This window comes from Symphalangus syndactylus, chromosome 5 (genome assembly GCF_028878055.3).
Source record: "Symphalangus syndactylus isolate Jambi chromosome 5, NHGRI_mSymSyn1-v2.1_pri, whole genome shotgun sequence".
NCBI classification, from domain to species: domain Eukaryota; kingdom Metazoa; phylum Chordata; class Mammalia; order Primates; family Hylobatidae; genus Symphalangus; species Symphalangus syndactylus.
In genome coordinates this window covers 42,263,716-42,284,240 of record NC_072427.2, presented here as the reverse complement: position 1 = coordinate 42,284,240, position 20,525 = coordinate 42,263,716, and the positions used below count along the sequence as shown (strand labels likewise).

Genomic DNA, 20,525 nt, shown 5'->3' with positions numbered 1-20,525 from the left:
CCTGGCCTGCCTCACCCTCTCTTATCTCCTATTATGGTCATTTCATCCTTGCTGGCCTTCTCACACAACAGTTAAGGTGAATGGGAAGTCTGGTGACGTCCCCAGGTGTGCATAGCTGGTCAGTCAGCAGAATTAGGGCCTGAATCCTGCTGAGTCTCACCCTCTCAAAGTGCTCTTCACTACACCAGACCGCAAGAGCCTCTGGAAAGCCAGCAGGAAGCTCAATTGCAAGGCGAGTTAGGCAGGGATTCATCTTTTTGCCCTGACTCTCCCCAGAGGGAACAGAATTGCCCTAACAGTGGCTGTCTCTCTTCCCCACCAGGCCTCTGTCTCAGGCCCCATTCCTCAGGGCCTGAGGAGGTGGGTGGATGATTTAAGTGTCATCCTTGACTTAGAGCCCCAAAAGTCAGAAGGAAGGAGGCCTGGTCACAAAGTTGGGGTTTTCAATTGTCATTGATCTCTCTACACCTGGGGAGTCCTGATTTCCACTTGGAGAAGTGGCAGTGACATACCCTTCAACAAAGAACACTGTGTAAGTTGGCCCCAAAGAAAAAGGGTTTCAACTGCGGTTTGTGAGGGTTTCATTTCATAAGTTACCTGAATTTGAGACACATAAACTTAAAATAGCAAGAAAATAAACCTATTCAAACAAGTCCAGGCCCTCTGGGGCCCCTGGCTAGCTTTCATCTGTGCCCAGGGCCAGTGTTTAAAGCAAAAGCCTCTCCATGGGCCCTCTGCATCTGGCTGCCCAGGCCAACCCTGGCGACAGAGCAGGGACCCTTTGCCCACTGGAACTCGTGGCTGTGCCCTTACCGTGATCCAGGGGTGTCTGAGAGCCTCTTGGATTGTGAGCCGTTTCCTGCAATGAGGATTGGGAAACAGTGATGATCCATGAGGACAGAAGTTGGGAGCAACCATCTCCGTTCTCACTCTTTTTAGACCTATATTTTGGCATTATTTGGCCACTGCCATCAAACCAGTGGAATGGAGGATGCAGAGATGGATGGGAACTGGCTGCAAATCCTGCACTCCAGGGGAAGGAAGCAGTCCAGGCAGACCCCTCAATAGAGTGGCCTTGTTACCTAAACCCATACTATTAGTCCCAAAGCTGAAAGGCCTAAGAAGAGTCATAAATGCTCCAACGAGCTTCCAGAATCTTCCAAAAGCCAACTCTCCATTGCTAAATCCCTGGTCTGTTTTTCTGTTTGCCTCCTGGATCCGTTCTCTGCCTTTCGCTGCTCTGTACCCAGGTAAGCAACTCTCCCTAGCACTGCTCTTAGACAGGAAAACCAGGGCCCTTGCACTCCAGACAACCCCACTCTGGCCCTCTCTGAAGTCTGTGGGATGGAGAGGACATGGTGTTCTAGTCTGTGGACCTTTCTTCCTGCCCCATCCAGGGCATGCTTTGTGTACCCAGCACCCTGCAATTCCCTGCCTATTTCCTTCTTTGACCCCACAGCCACGGGGCTCACCCTGGCCCCTGGAGAAGGGATAGGGTTAGCATGTCTTCCACCATCCCACTGTACTGACCTCTCTGAGCCTACCAGCTCCTACTCCCAACCTGAACTGGCTTGAAAACCCTGCCGCTTAACCTTTTCAATCTGAATTCCAGGTGCCTTTGGGACAGACTGCACAAGGTAACGAGCCCTAAAGAAACCCAGGCTGACTTGCAGCACACACACACACACACACACACACACACGCGCGCGCGCGCGCGCGCGCGCATTATTTACATTTCAACAGGAGAAGAAAGCAGAAAGACTTGAGCAAACAAGACGAATGCCACGTCTTGGCTAGGCCACGCTTTCCAGCACCTGCCCAGACTAGACCACAACAGTGCAGATGACAGCTATGTCAAAGCAGGGACACACTGACAGGTCTTTGACAGAGGTGACAAAAAGGGATCAGTACCTGAGAAACCAGTGGCTTCTCTGTCCTCTTACCGAGTCTCTTTAACCAGAAGCTTCCTAATGAAGTCCTTGGCCAGTTCGCTCGTCTGGCTGAAGAATTCCTCATCAAAGTCGTAACTCACTGCTGTGATATTTGCCAGTGTTTCCTGCTTCGTGTCTCCCAGGAAAGGGGATGCTCCACTTAAGCTGAGTACAACAGAGAGGGAATCACATAACTAAGGGAAAGTAGGTGGAAATGGGGATGACGGACTCGGGGAACCCTGCCCCAAGACTGCTGCAGGGAGCTGGAAGGCTCCCAGCAACACAGCCTGCCCCCTCTGGGCAGCCAACCAGCAGCCTGTTCAGCTGAGTCCAATTCAATACATGTTCACGGAGCTCCTCCTAAGCACCCGACAGAGAGAAATTGTGTCTTCAAGGGACTCAAAAACAGAGGGGAGAGAAACACAGAGACATGTGTCTTTGTGATCCCCAGAAGGACAAAGCAGAACATAATGGAAGGCCAGCCAAAGGACAGGGGAGCACAGGAAAGAGGGAGGCCCAGTGCAGCTTCATGGTGGCACAGATATTTGCATCGTTTGTGTCTTGAAGAATAAAGACGTTGTCAGCAGTCAGAGAAGGAGACGGAAAGGCCTTCTGGGTTACAGGAGCAGCTTAAGCAGAGCCCACAAAGTTTGGAAATAGATGGGCCAATAGGGACAAGAAGGGTCTGTGTGGTTCCCCAACAACACAGGGATCCTCCAAACAACAGACAAGAAGGGTCTGTGTGGATCCTCCAAACAACAGGGTTTGTCAAGGATGTCATACAAATAATGACTCCTACATCTACTATCTCCTGACTCAGATTTCAATTGTTCATGGGATGCCTTGGTAGAGGCATGATCCAGCAGTGTCTGGATCAGACGTGCCATTGTCCCAAACTCATTGTGTCCAAACCCATTCCAAGCACTCCCTTGATGAATGACATTACTTCACGAATGTACCCAAGCTAGAAGCACCGGAGTCACCTTGGACTCTTCTTTCTATTGCCTTGCCACATCTGACTGGCCAAAACCTTCCTTGTCGGTTCCATTTACTAAATATCTCTTGAAAGTCATCCCCATTTCCACAGCCACTTTCTTAGCATGGTGGCAGCAAGGTGCACTGTAAAAATTTTGATGTTGCAATCCTGGGTTTGAATCCCAGCTCAGCCACTCATTAGCTGTGTGAAGCTAGAACCCCTTGTGTAGTTTCCTCATCTGTAAAATAAAGAAAATAAAATTCCCACCTCATATGATTGTTGTGAAGAATAAATGCATACAAAAGCCTTCATACAATCCTGGCCCACACTAAGGGCTCTGGAATTAATGGCCATTATTATTGTCATTGTGAGAACACAAAAGCCCTCTATGACTTTCCATCTTCTATAGGATCACATCTAAACTCTTGAGCAAGGCATCAAGAGTTGGTCCTTACCCCACGCTTGGTACATTTCAGCCACACTTAAGGTCTATCGTTCCTTTTCTCACGCCGTTTCCTCAGACAGCACAGCCCTTCCCTCCTCCACCCACAGATTAACTTCATTCCCTAAATCTCAGTTCAAATTGATCCACCAATCATGTGCTGTCTCTATTCCTCTCTCAATAAACCTTTAGCAGTCCAGCAAACCAGTGGCTCCCCATCTGTGTCTCAAAGAGGCATGTTCATTCCTCCAGCCTAACCTTGGTTCCACTGGGTGTGAGTTAGGTGTATGGTTTGTCTCCCACAGACAGGGAGCCCCAGCAAGCAGGGAAGACTCTCCTTCATGTCAGTATCCTGGTGCCTGGTACAGTGCCTGCCATGGAGCAGACCTCAACAAAGCTGTTAAATTCAAATGAGCCACAAGAAGACTATGTGCTCAGTAGACACTGGGATTCCACTTTTTTTTTTTTTTTTTTTTGAAACAGGGTCTTGCTCTGTTGCCCAGGATGGAGTGCAGTGGTGCGACTACAGCTCACTGCAACTTCTGGGCTCAAGCGATCCTCCAGCAATCCTCCTGCCTCAGCCTCCCAAGTAGCTGGGACTATAGATGTGTGCCACCACACCTAGCTAGTTTTTTGTTTTGTTTTTTTGTAGAGATGGGGTTTTGTCATGTTGCCCAGGCTGGTCTCGAACTCCTGGACTTAAGCATCTGCCCACCTCAGCCTTCCAAAATGCTGGGATTACATGGGATCCCTTCATAGTTCAAATCAGAGTCCTGAAGAAATCAGTTTCAAGAGCCAACATCAGACTGTTCTGGCTCTGATCTGAAACTATAGATACATGGTTCTCAGCCTTCTCTTTGCATCAAATTCAGCTGGAGTTTTAAAAGATACAGATACTAAGGCCCTACCCCTAGCAATTGTGATATAATAGATCTGGGGTGGGGCCTGGGCCATAGTGGGTATTAAAAGCTCTGCTGTGCAGCCAGGGTTGAGATCTTCAGCTACAGCTCAGGGGGATCCACCATGTCACACAGGGCTCCTAGTCCAAGTGCTGCTGGGAGAGTCAGGCACCTGGCTCATAAGGATCATTGAGAGAATGATCCCCTCAGCTGCTGAGCACTGGTGCCCCCTGCCCCATCTGGTTGACTCTTACTCCAGTGTGCTATAAAAATAGCATTTTCCATGTGTGCCGTGAAGGGAAAATGGTTGGGAAGGGCTGATGGAATGAATACTCACTAGCCCACTGTGCATGTGCCAGAGTCAGGGCTAGGAGACTTGCGCATGTTGACTTATTTAGCTTTCACAACACACCCATGGCAGGAAGTTTGTGATTCCTATTTTTCTCATGATAAAAACAAGCCCAGAGGTTAAGTCCCTACCTAAGGCCACAGAGATGGAAAGTGATAGTATCATGGGACTCTAGCCCCAGAGGTAACTCACTACACACTGGACCTATGCAGGAAATCTCTGTCTAAGCAACTGAGTACTTCAGGGACAGGCAAAGAGGAAGGAGAAAGGAGGAGAGAGACAGTGAGAGGAAGAAAAGGGGATCTGGAGAAAAGGGGAAAGAAAGAAGAGGCAAGATTAGGGAGGGCATAAGTAGCTTCACAGGGCTGTCCCAAGAGTTCTGAGTGAAGGGCTGGGCACAGTGGCTCACACCTGTAATCCTAGCACTTTGGGAGGCTGAGGTGGGTGGACCACGAGGTTAGGAATTCAAGACCAGTTTGGCCAACATGGTGAAACCCCATCTCTACTAAAAATACAAAATTAGCCGGGCGTGGTGGTGAGTGCCTGTAATCCTGGCTACTCGAGAGGCTGAGGCAGGAGAATTGCTTGAACCTGGGAGGTGGAGGTTGCAGTGAGCCAAGATCGTGCCACTGCACTTCAGACTGGGTGACAGAGCAAGACTCTGTCTCCAAAAAAAGAAGAGTTCTGAGTGAAAAGTGACATTCTCCAGTATACCTCAGTCTGGGGGAGGGTGAGCAGGGGAGCCCTGGCATTCCACAGGAGGAATGCAGACACAGGTTGTGCAGAGTGGAGAGCCTGAGGCTGCTCCCCTGGATGCCTACTCAACCTCAATGCCAGGGTCAGATGGATGAAATGGACCTACAGCACTCAGCCTCAGGCTTGCTGTGTGGACTTAACGCATCTGGATTATGGTGGGTGCTTAGTAAATGTCAGTCTGTCAGCCTGCCCCTCTCTCATTCCTTCTGGTTCCCCCAGATCTAAGCTGAGCCAGAGCCCCTGGATCAGGGATACTCACAGGATGTAGGTGATGACGCCTATGCTCCTGCAAAATAAAGAACACTCAAGTCAGGGCCGCCTGGGTCCAATCCCCAACCAGCAAGGGACACCCTCATGGATCTAAGGGGAAGAGGCCACTTGCCTCCTCCACAGCAGACCCTGGATGCCATCTCATGCTCCACACCCCTCTCCATCCCACTCTTCAGCAGCAGCCTGGGGTGCGTTTGGAGTCATCGAGCTCTGAACCCTGAGTCCGAAGACCCAAGTTCAAGATCAGACTCCTGCACTTGCAGGCTGTGTGATTTAGGTAAGTCCCTTAATACCTCGGAGCCCTTTTCCCCTTAGAAAATGAGGATAATGATAACTACCTCACAGGATTGTTGGCAGGATTTTAGAAAACCAGGTAACAAAGGTGCTTGGCCAACTGTAAAGCAGCGTCCAAAGGAAACGAGTCCCATCTGTGCAAAGAACTAATCCCTGCAGTATCCACAGGCCCAGCACAGTGCCCAGAATGCATGGACTTTCAGTGACCACTTGGTTGGCTGACTGAGCGAGCTACTGTTAACTATTATATTTAACCTGGCTGGGGCAGGCCCAGGGGTGAGCCTGCACCTCCACCTTGCCTCTCTCCTTGCTCCTCCATTCCTGACAAAGCTCTGACCTGGCCAGGAGCTAACTGGCCTCAGGTCCAGGCCTAGAGACCTCCAGCTGCCCTGGCCACAGGTCTAACACATCGGAGGAGCAGCCAGAGGCTCTAAACAGTGAGTGTGGAGTAAGGGGCTTTCATGGTTAAGGGGATGTCACCTGGAGCAGGATCTGAGGTCTTCTGCCCTTGGAAGGATCACTAGGTCACCTGAGTGGCCTGTCCAACTTACCACATGTCAGCCTCCAGACCCAGGGGCTCGTAGTTCACAATTTCTGGAGCTGAAAGAAGTCATATTAAATAGTCAACATGAGTGTGAAAATGAGAGGAGAGATGGTTGTAGGGAATTTTAGGGAATTTGGTGCCAAATATCTCCATCCTGAATCTCCAGGAAAATTAGAGCAGTAGATAAAGGTGATCTGCATCTAAGAATTCTGAGGAAAGGAGTTGCCATGGCCCAAATTTGTGTGTCCCCAAATTCATATATTGAAAGCAAATCCCCAGTGCAATAGTATTAAGAGGTAGAGTCTTTAGGAGGTGATTAGGTCATGAGAATGGAAACCTCACAAGTGGGACTAGTACCCTTAAAAAGAGGCCCAAGGGCTGGCTGTGGTGGCTCACACCTGTAATCCCAGCACTTTGGGAGGCTGAGGCAGGAGGATTGCTGGAGCCCAGGAGTTAGAGACCAGCCTGGGCAACACAGTGAGACCCCATCTCCACAAAAAAAATTTAAAAATTAGCTGGGCATGGTGGCACATGCCGGTAGTCCCAGGTACTTGGGAAGAGGCTGAGGTGGGAGGATTGCTTGAGCCTGGGAAGGTTGACACTGCAGTGAGCCATAACTGCACCACTATACTCCAGCCTGGGTGACAGAGTGAGACCCATCTTAAAAAAAAGAGAAAGAAATAGAAAAAGAGGCCTGAGAGAACTTGTTTGCCCCTTTGGTCATTTGACAACTTAGCAAGAAGGTGCCATCTATGAAACAGAGTGAGCTCTCACCAGATTCCAAATTTGCTGGCACCTTGACCTTGGACTTCCCATCCTCCAAAACTGTGAGCAATAAATTTCTGTTGTTTATAAATGACCCACTTTAAGGTATTTCATTAAAGCAGCCAAAAAGGACTAAGAAAAGAGTTGTCTGTTATCTTGGTAGAAACCTTTTACAAACAGGCCTTGATAGGAAGAGGAAAAGTGCACAGAACACCTGAAAAAGGAAGAGAAGGGCAGGGAGAGGAAGGTACAGGAAGGAGAAATGGGGCCTCGGCTATGCGGCCTGCTTTAGAACTCTCTGGTAAAGACCAGTCATGTCAGTGCTGGAAAGTGATGAAGAAGAAGGCAGAGAAGAATTCCATTTTCCTGAGTCTGGTCTGAAAGAGGGTACCTCCCACCTGATGAGCAGGAGGACATTCCTGGGGGCCCCTGAGACAATGAGCTTGAGGTGCCTGAGGGGCAGCCAGGGGAAGATGTCCAGGGGCAGACTCTAGGGGAGTGGGCCAGAGCCATCACGTTTGGAGCCATCCACGTACAGGAAGGAGCAGGAGCTGAGCCAATGATGTGATGACCAGGAGAGGGTGCAGAGACTAGGAGAGATGGCTCTGACAAGGAGAGAAGACCAAATGCTCTCCAGAGATCAAGCACATAATCCCTGGAAAGTGAGTGTTGAATTTCACAGCCCCGCAGTGCCCAGAGTGTCAAGAAGGTACAGGCTGGGCACAGTGGCTCACACCTGTAATCCCAGCATTTTGGGAGGCCGAGGTGTGTGGATCACTTGATGTTAAGAGTTCAAGACCAGCCTGGCCAACATGGCGAAACCCCATCTCTACTAAAAATACAAAAAAATTAACTGGGTATGGTGGCAGGTGCTTGTAATCCCAGCTACTTGGGAGGCTGAGGCATGAGAATTGCTTGAACCTGGGAGGTGGAGGTTGCAGTGAGCTGAGATCATGCCACTGCACTCCAGCCTGGGTGACAGACTGAGACCCTGTATAAAAAAAAAAAAAAAAAAAAAAAATGCCGGGTGCAGTGGCTCATGCCTGTAATCCCAGCATTTTGGGAGGCCAAGGCAGGCAGATCACCTGAGGTTGGGAGTTTGAGACCAGCCTGACCAACATGGAGAAACCTTGTCTTAACCAAAAATACAAAATTAGCCAAGCGTGGTGGCACATGCCTGTAATCCCAGCTACTCAGGAGGCTGAGGCAGGAGAACTGCTTGAACCCAGGAGATGGAGGTTGCAGTGAGCCGAGATCGCACCATCGCACTCCAGCCTGGACAACAAGAATGAAACTCCGTCTCAAAAAAAAAAAGAAGCTACAAAGAAGTGGAGGTAAGAGTATAGATGACACTTTTTAAAAGCTTGGAGATCATGGAGGCAAAAGAGAAGACAGTAGCTTGAGAAGGAGGAAGGACTGAGCCCATTCAACTGCGAATGGAAAAGGTGGAGAGTGGGAAAGTGTGAGTTTATCTAAAACAATATCAAAACCATTGCATCCACAGCCTGTGTCTGCCCTCCTGTCCTCTTGCATCCTGCTACTTTAGGACTCAGGGAACTATGCTCCTGGTTTTGCTGCTGTTTTAGCTTTATAAAAATGCTGTCATACTGCATGTGATTTATAGTCACTTTATTTTTTCACTCAACATTTATGCTTCTAATGTTCACTGATTGTTCATCCATGCTTTTTACATTTTCACTGCTATACAGTAATCCATTGTGTGAATGTGTATCATTTTTTAGTCATTCTCCTCTCAGAGTTCATTTAAATGGCTTCCATTTTAAACAATTATTGAAACGACATTGCTATGAACTTTTTTTTTTGCATGTGTTTCCTAATGTGCACACGAAAGGCTTTCTTTAGGTCAGTGATAATTCAAAGTGTGGTCTGCAAATAGTCCACAGACTGTCACCGGTCCAACAAGATAGGCACAGAAATTTGGACTATGCATTTAGAGACTCTGATAGCAATGTGACACTGTTGTGACATCCAAACTGTGGTCATTTTTCTAATAATTTATTTGTTTTTATTTTTATTTTTTTGAGACAGAGTTTCACTCTTTTTAACCAGGCTGGAGTGCAATGATGCGATCTCGGCTCATCGCAACCTCCACCTCCTGGGTTCAAGTGATTCTCCTGCCTCAGCCTCCCAAGTAGCTGGGATTATAGGTGCATGCCACCACATCAAGCTAATTTGATATTTTTAGTAAAGACGAGGTTTCACCATATTGGCCAGGCTGGTCTCAAACTCCTGACCTCAGGTGATCCACCCCTCTCGGCCTCTCAAAGTGCTGGGATTACAGGCATGAGCCACAGCGCCTGGCCTAAGAATTTATTTTTTATTGTATCTTACTGAAGTAGTAGTTCAGGACAGATTGATTTTTTTTTTTTTTTTTTTTTTTTTTTTTTGAGACAGGGTCTTGCTTAGTCACCCAGGCTGGAGTGCAGTGGCATGATCACAGCTCACTGCTGACTCAACCCCCTGGGGTTAAGCGATCGTCCCACCTCAGCCTCCCAAGTAGCTGGGACCACAGGCATGTGCCACTATACCAGGTAATTTTTAAATTTTTTTGTAGAGATGAGGTCTCACTACGTTGCCCAGGCTGGTCTTCAATTTCTAGGCTCAAGCCTCTGGCCTCAGCCTCCCAAAGTGCTGGGATTATAGGTATGAGCCACCACGTCCAGCTGAATTTTTTTTTTTTTTAAAGCTTTCATCATAGATTGAGAAGCAGAACTCACTTTCTCATGCCATTGATCTGAGATACATACACTTTTATTTCTGTCATCAACATGCTTTTATTTGTGTTTTTTTTTTATGTGCCTTTCTTTTCCTTTCTTGCCTTCTTTAAAAAATGAAGACTTTTGGTTTTATTTTTTTTCCCCAACTTCTTTTTTTTAACAGCTATCTTTGAGACATAACTGTGGATATCTAACAAATTCTAATATAAATCAACATTTTGATGCTCCTCTAACAACCTAAAAACCTCAGAACATTAATTTTAAACACTGCTCCGTCTAACATTTTCTTCATGTTTTAGTTTTATCCTGGTTTTTTTTTTTTTTTTAAGACCGAGTCTTGCTCGTCATCCAGGCTGGAGTGCAATGGTGCCATCTTGGCTCACTGCAACCTCTGCCTCCTGGGTTCAAGCGATTCTCCTGCCTCAGCCTCCCAAGTAGCCGGGATTACAGGCACCCACCACCACACCCAGCTAATTTTTGTATTTTTAGTAGAGATGGGGTTTCACCATGTTGGCCAGGCTGGTCTTGAACTCCTGACCTCAGGTGATCCACCTGCCTTGGCCTCCCAAAGTGCTGAGATTACAGGTGTGAGCCATGGCGCCCAGCCTATTGTTTTGTTTTGTGTTTTGAGACAGACTCTCACTGTTGCCCAGGCTGGAGTACAGTGGTGTTATCTCGGCTCTCTGCAACCTCCGCCTCCCAGGTTCAAGCAATTCTCCTGCCTCAGCTTCCAGTGTAGCTGGGACTACAAGTGTGAGACACAATGCCTGGCTAATTTTTTGTATTTTTAGTAGAGGTGGGGTTTCACCATGTTGCCCAGGTTGATCTCAAACTCCTGGCCTCAAGTGATCTGCCCGTGTTGGCCTCCCAAAATGCTGGCATTACAGGCATGAGCCACTACGCCCAGCCATCATCACAATTTTAGGCAGAAAAATGTTTATATTTGCTTAATATTTACTGATTTCTTTGCTTCTATTACTTCTTGCTTTGAGGCCTCCCTTCAGAGTTCATTTCTTTAATTCAGAAGTACATCTTTTAGAAGTTCTGCTAATGATGGTGTATTGGTGGTAAACTCTGTATCAATGTTTTGGGGTTTTTTTTAATTGTTCTTTGTTTTTCTTAAATCTTTGCCCTCATTCTTTTTTTTTTTTTTTTTTTTCTGATACACGGTTTCACTCTGTCATCCAGGCTAGAGTGCAATGGCGAGATCTCAGTTCACGACAACCTCTGCCTCCTGGGTTGAAATGATCCTTCCACCTTAGCCTCCCAAGTTGCTGGGATTACAAGTGTGCGCCACCATGTCTGGCTAATTTTTGTATTTTGAGTAGAGACAGGGTTTCACCATGTTGGTCAGGCTGGTCTCAAGCTCCTGACCTCAAGTGATCCACCCACCTCGGCCTCCCAAGGTCCTGGGATTACAGGCATGAGCCACCATGCCCGGCCTCATTCTTGAGATATATTTTTTCTGGGCACAAAGTTATGGGTTTACTTTTTATTTTTCCTCAGCTCTTTGAAGATAATATTCCACTGGATACTGGCTTCCATTGTTGTTTTGAGAAATATGCTGTGGATCTAATTATTGTTCTTTTGTAGGTATTTGTCTTCTCTGACTGCTTTGTCTTGGTACCCTTCAGTTTCACTATAATGTGTCTAGGTAAGATTTTTGTTTTTTTCTGCCTGGTATATATTGTCCTTTCTGTGTCTGTGGATGCATGGATGCAATTCTGAAAATTCTCAGCCATTCTCTTCAAATAGTGCTTCTCCTTTTTTTTTTTTTTGTATCTATTTCCTCCTTTTAGAATTCCAAAGAGACCTATGATAAGTTTTCTCTTTTTATCCTCTTTTGCTTATGCTCTCTTTCATATTTCTATGTCTTTGTCACTCTGTGGTGCTCTAGCTAATTTGTTTCAGCTCTTTCAATTCTTCAACTGTCTCCTTAGCTGTATACAATCTGATGTTTAACCCATTCACAGAGTTTTAAATTTCAACAATTAAATTCTTTAAAGTTCTATTATCCAATTCTTTTTAAAATTCATCTGGTCATTTTTGACACCTCTTGTTGCTTGCTCATTCTTGTGAGTCTACCTTTTATTTCTATGTATATAAAATGTACTTTAATGTTTATATTCCACTAGTGTATATATTCCATCCATCAGATGTTATAGTCAACATCTGATAATTTCAGTATCTTATGTCCTTGAACATCTAAATTTTGCTAGTCTCTAACTGAAGTGGCGACAAGTGCACTTGCCTCTAGGGGAGTTCCTTCTGTTGAATTTTCTTGCTGCTCACTGCTCTAGGTCTAGGTTCAACTCATCAGCTTTTGGGGGTGGGACAGGTGGTGCTGAAGGAGTTACTATGTTTAAAGATTTCTCTGGCCAGGAGCAGTGGCTCACTGGCTCACGTTGGTAATCCCAGCACTTTGAGAGGCCAAGGCAGGGGGATCACTTGAGTTCGGGAGTTCGAGACCTGCCTGGCCAACATGGTGAAACCCTGTCTCTACTAAAAATACAAAAATTAGCCGGGCGTGGTGGTGGGTGCCTGTAATCCCAGCTACTAGGGAGGCTGAGGTACAAGAATCACTTGAACCCAGGAAGCAGAGGTTGCAGTGAGCTGAGATCACGCCACTGCACTCCATGGGTGACAGAGTGAGACTCTGTCTGAATAAATAAATAAAAATAAAGATTTCTCTTATTTCCCGTGAGACCAGAATTTCATGAAAAAGAAAATTTTTCTCAAGACTCCAGTTTTGTAAGCCGGGCATGGTGGTTCACGCCTGTCACCCAGCACTTTGGGAGGCTGAGGTGGGAGGATCACTTGAGTCCGGGAGTTTGAGATCAGCCTGGGCAATATAGTGAGACTCCACCTCAAAAAAATTTTTTAAAAATTGCCAGGCATAATGGTGCATGTCTGTAGACCAAGCTACTCACGAGGCTGAGGTGGGAGGATTACTTGAGCCCAGGACATTGAATCTGCAGTGAGGTATGATTGCATCACTGCACTCCAGCCTGGGTGACAGAGTGAGACCCTGTCTCAAAAAAAAAAAAAAAAAAAAAAATCCAGTTTTGTAGCAGGAGGGCTTTTCAGAACACCTAATCCACCCTAGTACTAAAAGCTGACGCTAATTTTTTAACCCTTGGTCTCAGGTTAAAATATCAAAGGAATGGTGGGAGCAGGGGAAAATGGTTATAACCTGTTTCTCAGGGGTCTTGGGAAAGAAAGTCATCATAATTTAGCCAAGGGTTTGGAGAAGTCATCTTATATATTTTAAGGTAAAACAAAACCAGTGCAAACAAAACCATACTGGCTCACAAAAGCCAATGATGTATATGTCTTTCCAACTCTGTATTGAGTGACAACATGCCAGTACCTTGAAATTGGCCAATGCTATAAATTAGGGAATTTTTTTTGAGACCTGGTTATTAGATATTTATCAGCATACCACTGGGCAAAACTCTCCATTGTATAGCCTCATCCATCAATAACCTACTCACACTAACAGTCTAGTGTGAACTCTCGGCTCCATTTGGAGTGGACAGTGACTTGTCCCTGATAAATGCCTTACTCTGGCCTTACTTCCCTGCTAGGGTATCAGTGAACCTGGGAGGTGTTCCTCCTCTCCTCTGGCTCACTCCCCACCCCTCTTCAGAGACCTCTCCCACCCCAACACCAGCCCTTTTTCCCTCACTCACTCAAGGCCATGACTGATCCCATTGCCAGAGTGGGTATCTCATATGAACACGGTCTTTTCAGAACATCTATTTTACTTGCTTTACACTTAATCACATCCTGTCTTGTGACGCCTCTTCCTTATTGCGCTGTTTCTGGTTGTTTATTGTTATTTAACAATTAGAATAAACTTAATAGACATGCATTTTTACCACATATGTGAATGGTGGGTAGCAACTGCTCTTTCAGACAAAGCTCGAGTCTAGATGTCTGTGCCCCAGGTTTAAGTTGGCTCTGCCACCAACTTGTGACCTTGGGTGTGTCATTCTGAGTATGGCTCCTTAACATCACTGTGTCCCCCATACATCACCTAATATCTGTCATACAGTAGGTGACAAATAACCTGAGTTGACCTTAACTAAAATCCCCCAGCCTGCCATCTCCACATTTGTTAAACTGGACCAGAAAATCTAAAAAGATCCTTCTGGCACTCTTTTTTTATGGTTTGATGTCTTGTTTCTATAACTAAATTGTAAGCTCTTTGAGGGCAGGGTTTTCTTAGAGAGACAACCTGGCATAATGGGAAGAGCACAGGCTTTGTTGTTGGCTGTATCCGTATTTGAATCTCAGCTCCACCGCCTACTGGTTGTGTTGCCTTGAACAACGCACTTGTTGGAGAAAATAATTAACTCTGCTTCATGAAGCCATTTGAGGATAATTAAGACAATGTTTGTAGAGCATGAGACATAGTGCCTGGCACACAGCAAGGGCTTCCTGCCCGGGGATCTGTGGGGTCTCTGAGTAGCATTCTACGGTGGCTGCAGAGCCTGAAAATCCATCAGGTGGTTGGTCTGACACATTCTTTCTTTTTTATTTGACTGTGGTCAGAAGTTTTAGCACCCAGATTTTGAGGACATCATGCCCTCCCTATCTCCAAGACCACTCCAGCTCCCAAAGCAGATAAAGAGATGGTGGTTCTCAGCGCTCATTCCTTCCCCTTCTACAGGCTGTTTCTTCATGACCCCCATCTCCGGCCCAAGCCCTCTAAGGAGGCTTCTGGGGTACAGAATGGGCAGGGGCCTGGGCCAAGGGTGAGAGAAACAGAGAGAAGAGAAAGCAGCCAGGGCTCCACTGGAGCTGGTCACCCCGTGCATGAATAAAGCCAGGCACAGAGGAGAGGCAAGTGGGCGGATGTGGTATGTGGCAGATGATTTCGTTTTTCCTTTTCAGGAGATAAAAAGCTAGTTCAGAGAAGGCTGAGTTTATGGGAATGCAAGAGGGCGAGGTAATTTTAAATCTTCACAAGAATAAACTCATCTAAGAGCAGGAGGTGGGGCCAGCGCTGCGAGGGTTTAACCTTATAGGCGGTAGCCCCACTGAGGGCCACTGGGCCCCACTCAGCCCTTGCCCCACTGAGCACTCAAAGCCTACACCTGGGCCCTCACCCCCAGGCCCAATAACACATTTTCTTCCCCACCCATTAGGTTTCTAGAGATGTCCCAATGCATCATCTCTTTGCCCAGAGGCCATAGCTCCAGACACAGGTTTCTTCCCAGGATCCCTACCTTCGATGCCAGATTCTTAGCTGAGAGAGAAACAGGCCTACAACTCACCAACAAATTCCGGCGTCCCAAAAATATTCTTAAATTCAACTCCGTCTTCTATTTCGTGAGCCAGACCAAAGTCAATCAGCTTGATGTGTGGAATGGGAATATTCTTGTCTAACAACATAATGTTTTCTGGCTGGACAACAAAAAGTAGAAAAAAAAAAAGAAGGAAGAAAAGAAAAAAAAAAGACGGTAATTAAAGGCTGGTTGATTCATGTTTTGGCTTTGGGGTTTGGGGTGGGACTTGGTGTTCTTTTTAGGAGACTGAAACAGCATAAACTCTTCCTTGTTTTTGGTCCTCAGTCTTCTCTGTGAACCCAAAGACAGGCAAAGCATTGAAGGCAAGGCCTGGGTTTTACCAAACCTTCTGCTCACAGCAGAACTGAAGACTCCAGCCTTCATCTCCGTTCTGTCTCTGAGTGGCAGATCCCTTTAATGCAGTGCCTCTGTTTTCCCATCTGTCAAATGGGGTCAATGAGATACTTGCAGCATTTCCTATAAACAAACCCAGCACTGCTGTGTGAGTGTGAAAGGGACGGGGACATCCCAGCTTAGCCTCTGTTTATACTAGGCTTACTGACCTTGGTCTTCCTGACCGCCTCTTTCCCCTGGCCAGCCAACTTCCTGTTGACAACATTCCCCTCCTCTAGACTAACCATCTAGCCCACATTTCTCTCTGTGTTTAACTAATTTTGGTCCTCAGCAGGACACAAGAAAAAATGCACCCGATTTCCAGGGAAAATACCAGCTGCTCAGGCTATTTCCAGCCCAGCAAGCAGCTGCCAGGTCTGACACAACAATGCAGGTGGGTGCGGGGTAGGGGACAGACCCTCACACACCCATGAGCCTGGCCCTCGCACACCCCAGACTCCCAGTGAGGCTGCAATGGAATTCTGAGCTCTCCCTTCTCACTCCCACCCAACCACTCAGACTACAGTCCCCTCTGCCTCACCCACTTTCTCCCACTCCACACAACTTTCCTTCACTCCACTCTAAAGGAAATGTCCCGAAAACACACATCCACACAAAATATGTATACAAATGTTCAGCAGCATATTCCCAATAGCCCTGAAGGGGAAACAGTGAATGAATGGATAAACAAGATGTGAACACCCATAGCACATCTAGTATCCACATGTGAATTCCATTTGGCCACAAAAAGGAATGAAGCCAAAGAAAAAAATAAAAAGGAATGAAGTACTGCTGGGCGCGGTGGCTCATGCCTGTAATCCCAGCACCTTGGGAGGTCAAGGCGGGTGGATTACTTGAGGTCAGGAGTTCGAGACCAGCCTGGCCAGCATGGCAAAACCCCTGTCTCTACTAAAAAGACAAAAGTTAGGTGGGTGTGGTGGCACATGCCTGTAGTCCCAGCTACTCGGGAGGCTGAGGCAGGAGAATCACTTCAACCCGGGAGGTGGAGGTTGCAGTGAGCCAAGATCGTGCCACTGCACTCCAGCCTGGGCAACAGAGTGAGTCTCTGTCTCAATAAATAAATAAATAAATAAATAAACAAATAAATAAAATGAAATATAAAAAGGAATGAAGTACTGATATCTCCTACAGCAGCAATGAACCTTGAAAAAATTTATGCTAAGGGAAAGAACCAGTCACAAAATACAAAAAATATTCTACTGATACAAAATACCCAGCACAGGCAAATCCACAGAGACAGAAAGTAGATTAGTAGTCCCCTAGGACTGGGGGAATGGAGAGATGGGGAGTACAAGGTTTCTTTTCTATTTTCTATAAATGATGGCGGTGTTGGTTATATAACTTTGTAAACGGTACACATTAAGTGAATAAATTGTATAGTATGTGAATTATATCTCCATAAAGCTATTAAATAAATAAATATTTAAGAAAATCGAACATCCCTGTTTCTTAAAGCACTGAAGGGTTTCCACAGCTTACACCTTTGTTCACACCATCTGCTCTGCCTGGAAAGCCTTCTGTTCAGTCTCTGCCCATTGAAATTGTAGCTGGGCTTCAAAGTCTAACTCAACCCACTGTGTTCTTGCAGACTTTCCTCAGCAACCCTGAGCACCCTCCACCACCCCCAGGAGTGAACCCCACCCCCCTCCAGGCCCCACCAGGCTTATTTGAACCTTTCTGTGATGACACTTGTCATGCTTTCTCTTGTCCAGCGGTCCTTTGCTGTTTTCATCACAGCTCCCCTACCAGAGCTGTCCTCAGCTGGAAGGAGGACTCAGATCTTTGCATCTTTGCCCCTGCAGTGCAGAGCACAGCAGCTGGCATGCTGAGGGTGACTCTAGCTGTTAGCTGAACTGATAGTGAATCCGGATGGATGCCTTCCTCCAGGTCCCCCTGGCTGCCTATCGTCTCTGTGACCTTCCAGCTGGAAACTTCCACTCAAGGGAGCTGGCTGAGGCCTTCCCCAACTTTTTTTCCTTTTTTTAAAAAAAATAAATAACATGTTTCCTTTTGCATTTTTTTGCTTTTTTATTATTCTTCCCCTCTGGAGATTACTCTCAACACTGTTTTGAAAATGTGTCCAAGTCTTTCCTCAAGGCACTGCAAATTTCCCCAAGGCTGTACACAAAGGAGCACGAGGGTGGGCGAGGTCAGCTTATGACCTGGAGAGGATCCAGGAAAGTGGCCCCACTCCAGCACCCCTGACCAGCCCACTGGGGGCTGCCCATGGACCCAAGTGTCCTGGCACCCCATGCAGTCAGCTGCAACCTCCCGACTGCCAACTATCTCCCAGGCAGGCAGTTTCACCCTCTTAGGAACTTCTCCTCTCCTCCAGGGAAAAGACCCTGAGACATCTCTCTGGTGCTGAAGGGCCACGGCCCCAGCCCTCCCGACCACCATAGCTGAGAGCCCAGGACACCATCTCACACAACACGCCGAATGGGGGTGGGAGCCACAGTGGGCAGAGGTGGAAATACCAGACCTGGCGATCCCCAGGACTATGGAGCAGTAGGGATGAGGTGGTGGAGGGGAAGAATTGAGGCTGAAATAAGATGGGAGTCTCCTTCCTCACATAGGCTCACCTCTGTGGCACACAGTTCAGGAGAGATAGTTTCTTCACTGGCCTATAAGAACCTCAGGGCAGGCCGGGCACAGTGGCTGACGCGTGTAATCCTAGCACTTTGGGAGGCCAAGGCAGGGGGTATCACCTGAGGTCAGGAGTTCGAGACCAGCCTGGCCAACATGGTGAAACCCCATCTCTACTAAAAATATAAAAATTAGCTGGGCGTGGTGGCATGCAGCTGTAATCCTAGCTACTGGGTGGCTGAGATGGGAGAATCACTTGAATCCGGGAGGCGGAGGCTGCAGTGAGCCAAGAACACACCACTACACTCCAGCCTGGGCGACAAAGTAAGACTCCATCTCAAAAAAACAACAAGAAAACAAAAATAAAAAAACAAAAAATAAAGAATCTCAGGGCAAGGCCATGTTTCCCTCCCGCCCCCCAACCCCGCCCGAGTCCCATCTGTCCTCAGCCCCACCCCAACACCTAACACACAGCAGGTGACTTCTCTCCTGCTTGGAACACTCTCCCTGCACTGCCCCAACCCCAAACCTGGCTAGTTCCTATTCACATTTCAGCAAAGGTAGTACCTCCTCCAGAAGGCCTTCTCTGCTCTCTCCCTGCCTACCACCCTCCCCAGTTCCCAAAGTACCCTGTAATACCCGAACACAGTGCTTCTTACTTGTCTGCTTGTCTCCCTCTACTGGGTTGCCCAAGGGTTTTGTTCCTGTCATCTCCCCAGAGATTGGGATAGAGCCTGATATCCAGCAGCTGCTCAGTATATGTGCCCTAAGTGAAGACAGGTGCCACTGATTAAGCCCCTGCAATATACAGGACCCAGCGTTAAGCAAACATGCGACATACTTTATACTTCATTGAACTCTCAACTACCTCACATGGTGGGTGTTGTCATTACTTTTGCAAAAAAAAAAAGAAAGAAACCAAGACTAGCCAGGTGTGGTGGCTCATGCCTGTAATCTCAGAACTTTGGGTGGCAGAGGCAGGAGGATTGCTTAAGCCCGGGAGTTCAAGACCAGCCAGGGCAACTTGGAGAAACCTTGTTTCTACAAAAAAAAATTTTTTAAATTAGCCCAGCATGGTGGCACACACTTGTAGTCCCAGCTACTCAGGAGGCTGAGGTGGGAGGATCACCTGAGCCCAGGGGGTTGAGGCTACAATAAGTTATGATTGTGCCACTATACTCCAGACTTGACAACAGAGTGAGACCCTGTCAAAAAGAAAAAAGAAAAGAAAAGAAACCAAGACTATAACATTAGTTTGTATTATCCCTCATTAGGAATTTTAACCTTTATCTCTCAGGCCCCAAAGTTTGTGCTCCTAACCACTAGACTAAATGATTCCCCTTCCTTGCTTCTCAGGGGTCTTATTAATCTAGCCCAGGGGGCCAGGCGCAGTGGCTCATGCCTGTAATCCCAGCACTTTGGGAGGCCGAAGTAGGTGGATCACTTGAGGTCAGGAGTTCAAGACCAGCCTGGTCAACATGGTGAAACCCCCGACTCTACTAAAAAAATACAAAAATTAGCTGGGCATGGTGGCACATGCCTGTAGTAGCCACTACTCAGGAGGCTGAGGCAGGATAATTGCTTGAACCCGGGAAGCAGAGGCTGCAGTGAGCTGAGATCGTACCACTGTACTCCCGTCTGGGTGACAGAGAGGGACTCTGTCTCAAAAAAAAAAAAAAAAAAAATCTATCCCAGAGAGAAGCAGCAATGCCATTCTGGCCTGGCAACCTCGGGCAACCTCATGCCTGGCTCAGATACAGCTGTTTTCCTCCTCTGGCACCTGCGTCCCACCCCAGGGTGCCTTTTCTTCTGGTGATGCTTCCATGCGAGTGAGTAGCCCCAGACCCCATCCCTGGCCTCAGGAGCTCCTAAGTAGGAGATCCTCAAGTCAGATGAGAAAACGGAGGTCCTGGCAGGGTGAACACCCAAGCTGGGTCTGGATAAAGGGATGAAGCCTGGGGGTTTCAGACTGGAAGGTGGCCGTGGGGCAGTAGGAATGCTCTGTTGGGTGGTCAGGACCCGCGTTCTTGTCCCTACCTTCACCACTCACTTATTGGGCCATTTGGACCAGACGTACCCATAGACTCAGACCTGCCCTGATTGGGAGTAAACAGAGGCCATGGCTCCCTGACATCCAACCATGTTTCTGCTTCCTTCCTAGGCCACCAAGGTACCTATAGGCTGGCCAGGGGATTTGGGCCCTCAAACCTGAAGCTCTACCTGCTTTCAGACAGGCTTCCTTCTTGCGGTCCCAAGCTCTACTACTA

General features: G+C 47.3%; 1 protein-coding gene and 1 long non-coding RNA gene across 7 annotated transcripts in view; one reads left to right on the top strand and one right to left on the bottom strand.

The window, feature by feature from the left end:
• Positions 1–20,525, bottom strand: part of DAPK2 (death associated protein kinase 2) — a 140,588-nt gene that overhangs the window by 16,914 nt on the left and 103,149 nt on the right. For 5 of the 6 annotated variants that reach the window (XM_063638939.1, XM_063638938.1, XM_055278202.2 and 2 more), the window contains exons 5-9: positions 15,247–15,376; positions 6,469–6,517; positions 5,613–5,639; positions 1,944–2,096; positions 814–859 (exon numbers count right to left, since the gene is read on the bottom strand). In XM_063638939.1, the coding sequence (XP_063495009.1) occupies positions 814–859; positions 1,944–2,096; positions 5,613–5,639; positions 6,469–6,517; positions 15,247–15,376 (405 nt within the window). The remainder of the gene's footprint in view (positions 1–813; positions 860–1,943; positions 2,097–5,612; positions 5,640–6,468; positions 6,518–15,246; positions 15,377–20,525) is intronic. The other variant, XM_063638941.1, reaches the window with a different exon arrangement.
• Positions 4,340–11,973, top strand: LOC129482414 (uncharacterized). The gene is made up of 4 exons (XR_008657692.1): positions 4,340–4,554; positions 5,573–5,900; positions 8,573–8,688; positions 11,558–11,973. It is a non-coding gene; the product is annotated as an uncharacterized lncRNA (long non-coding RNA).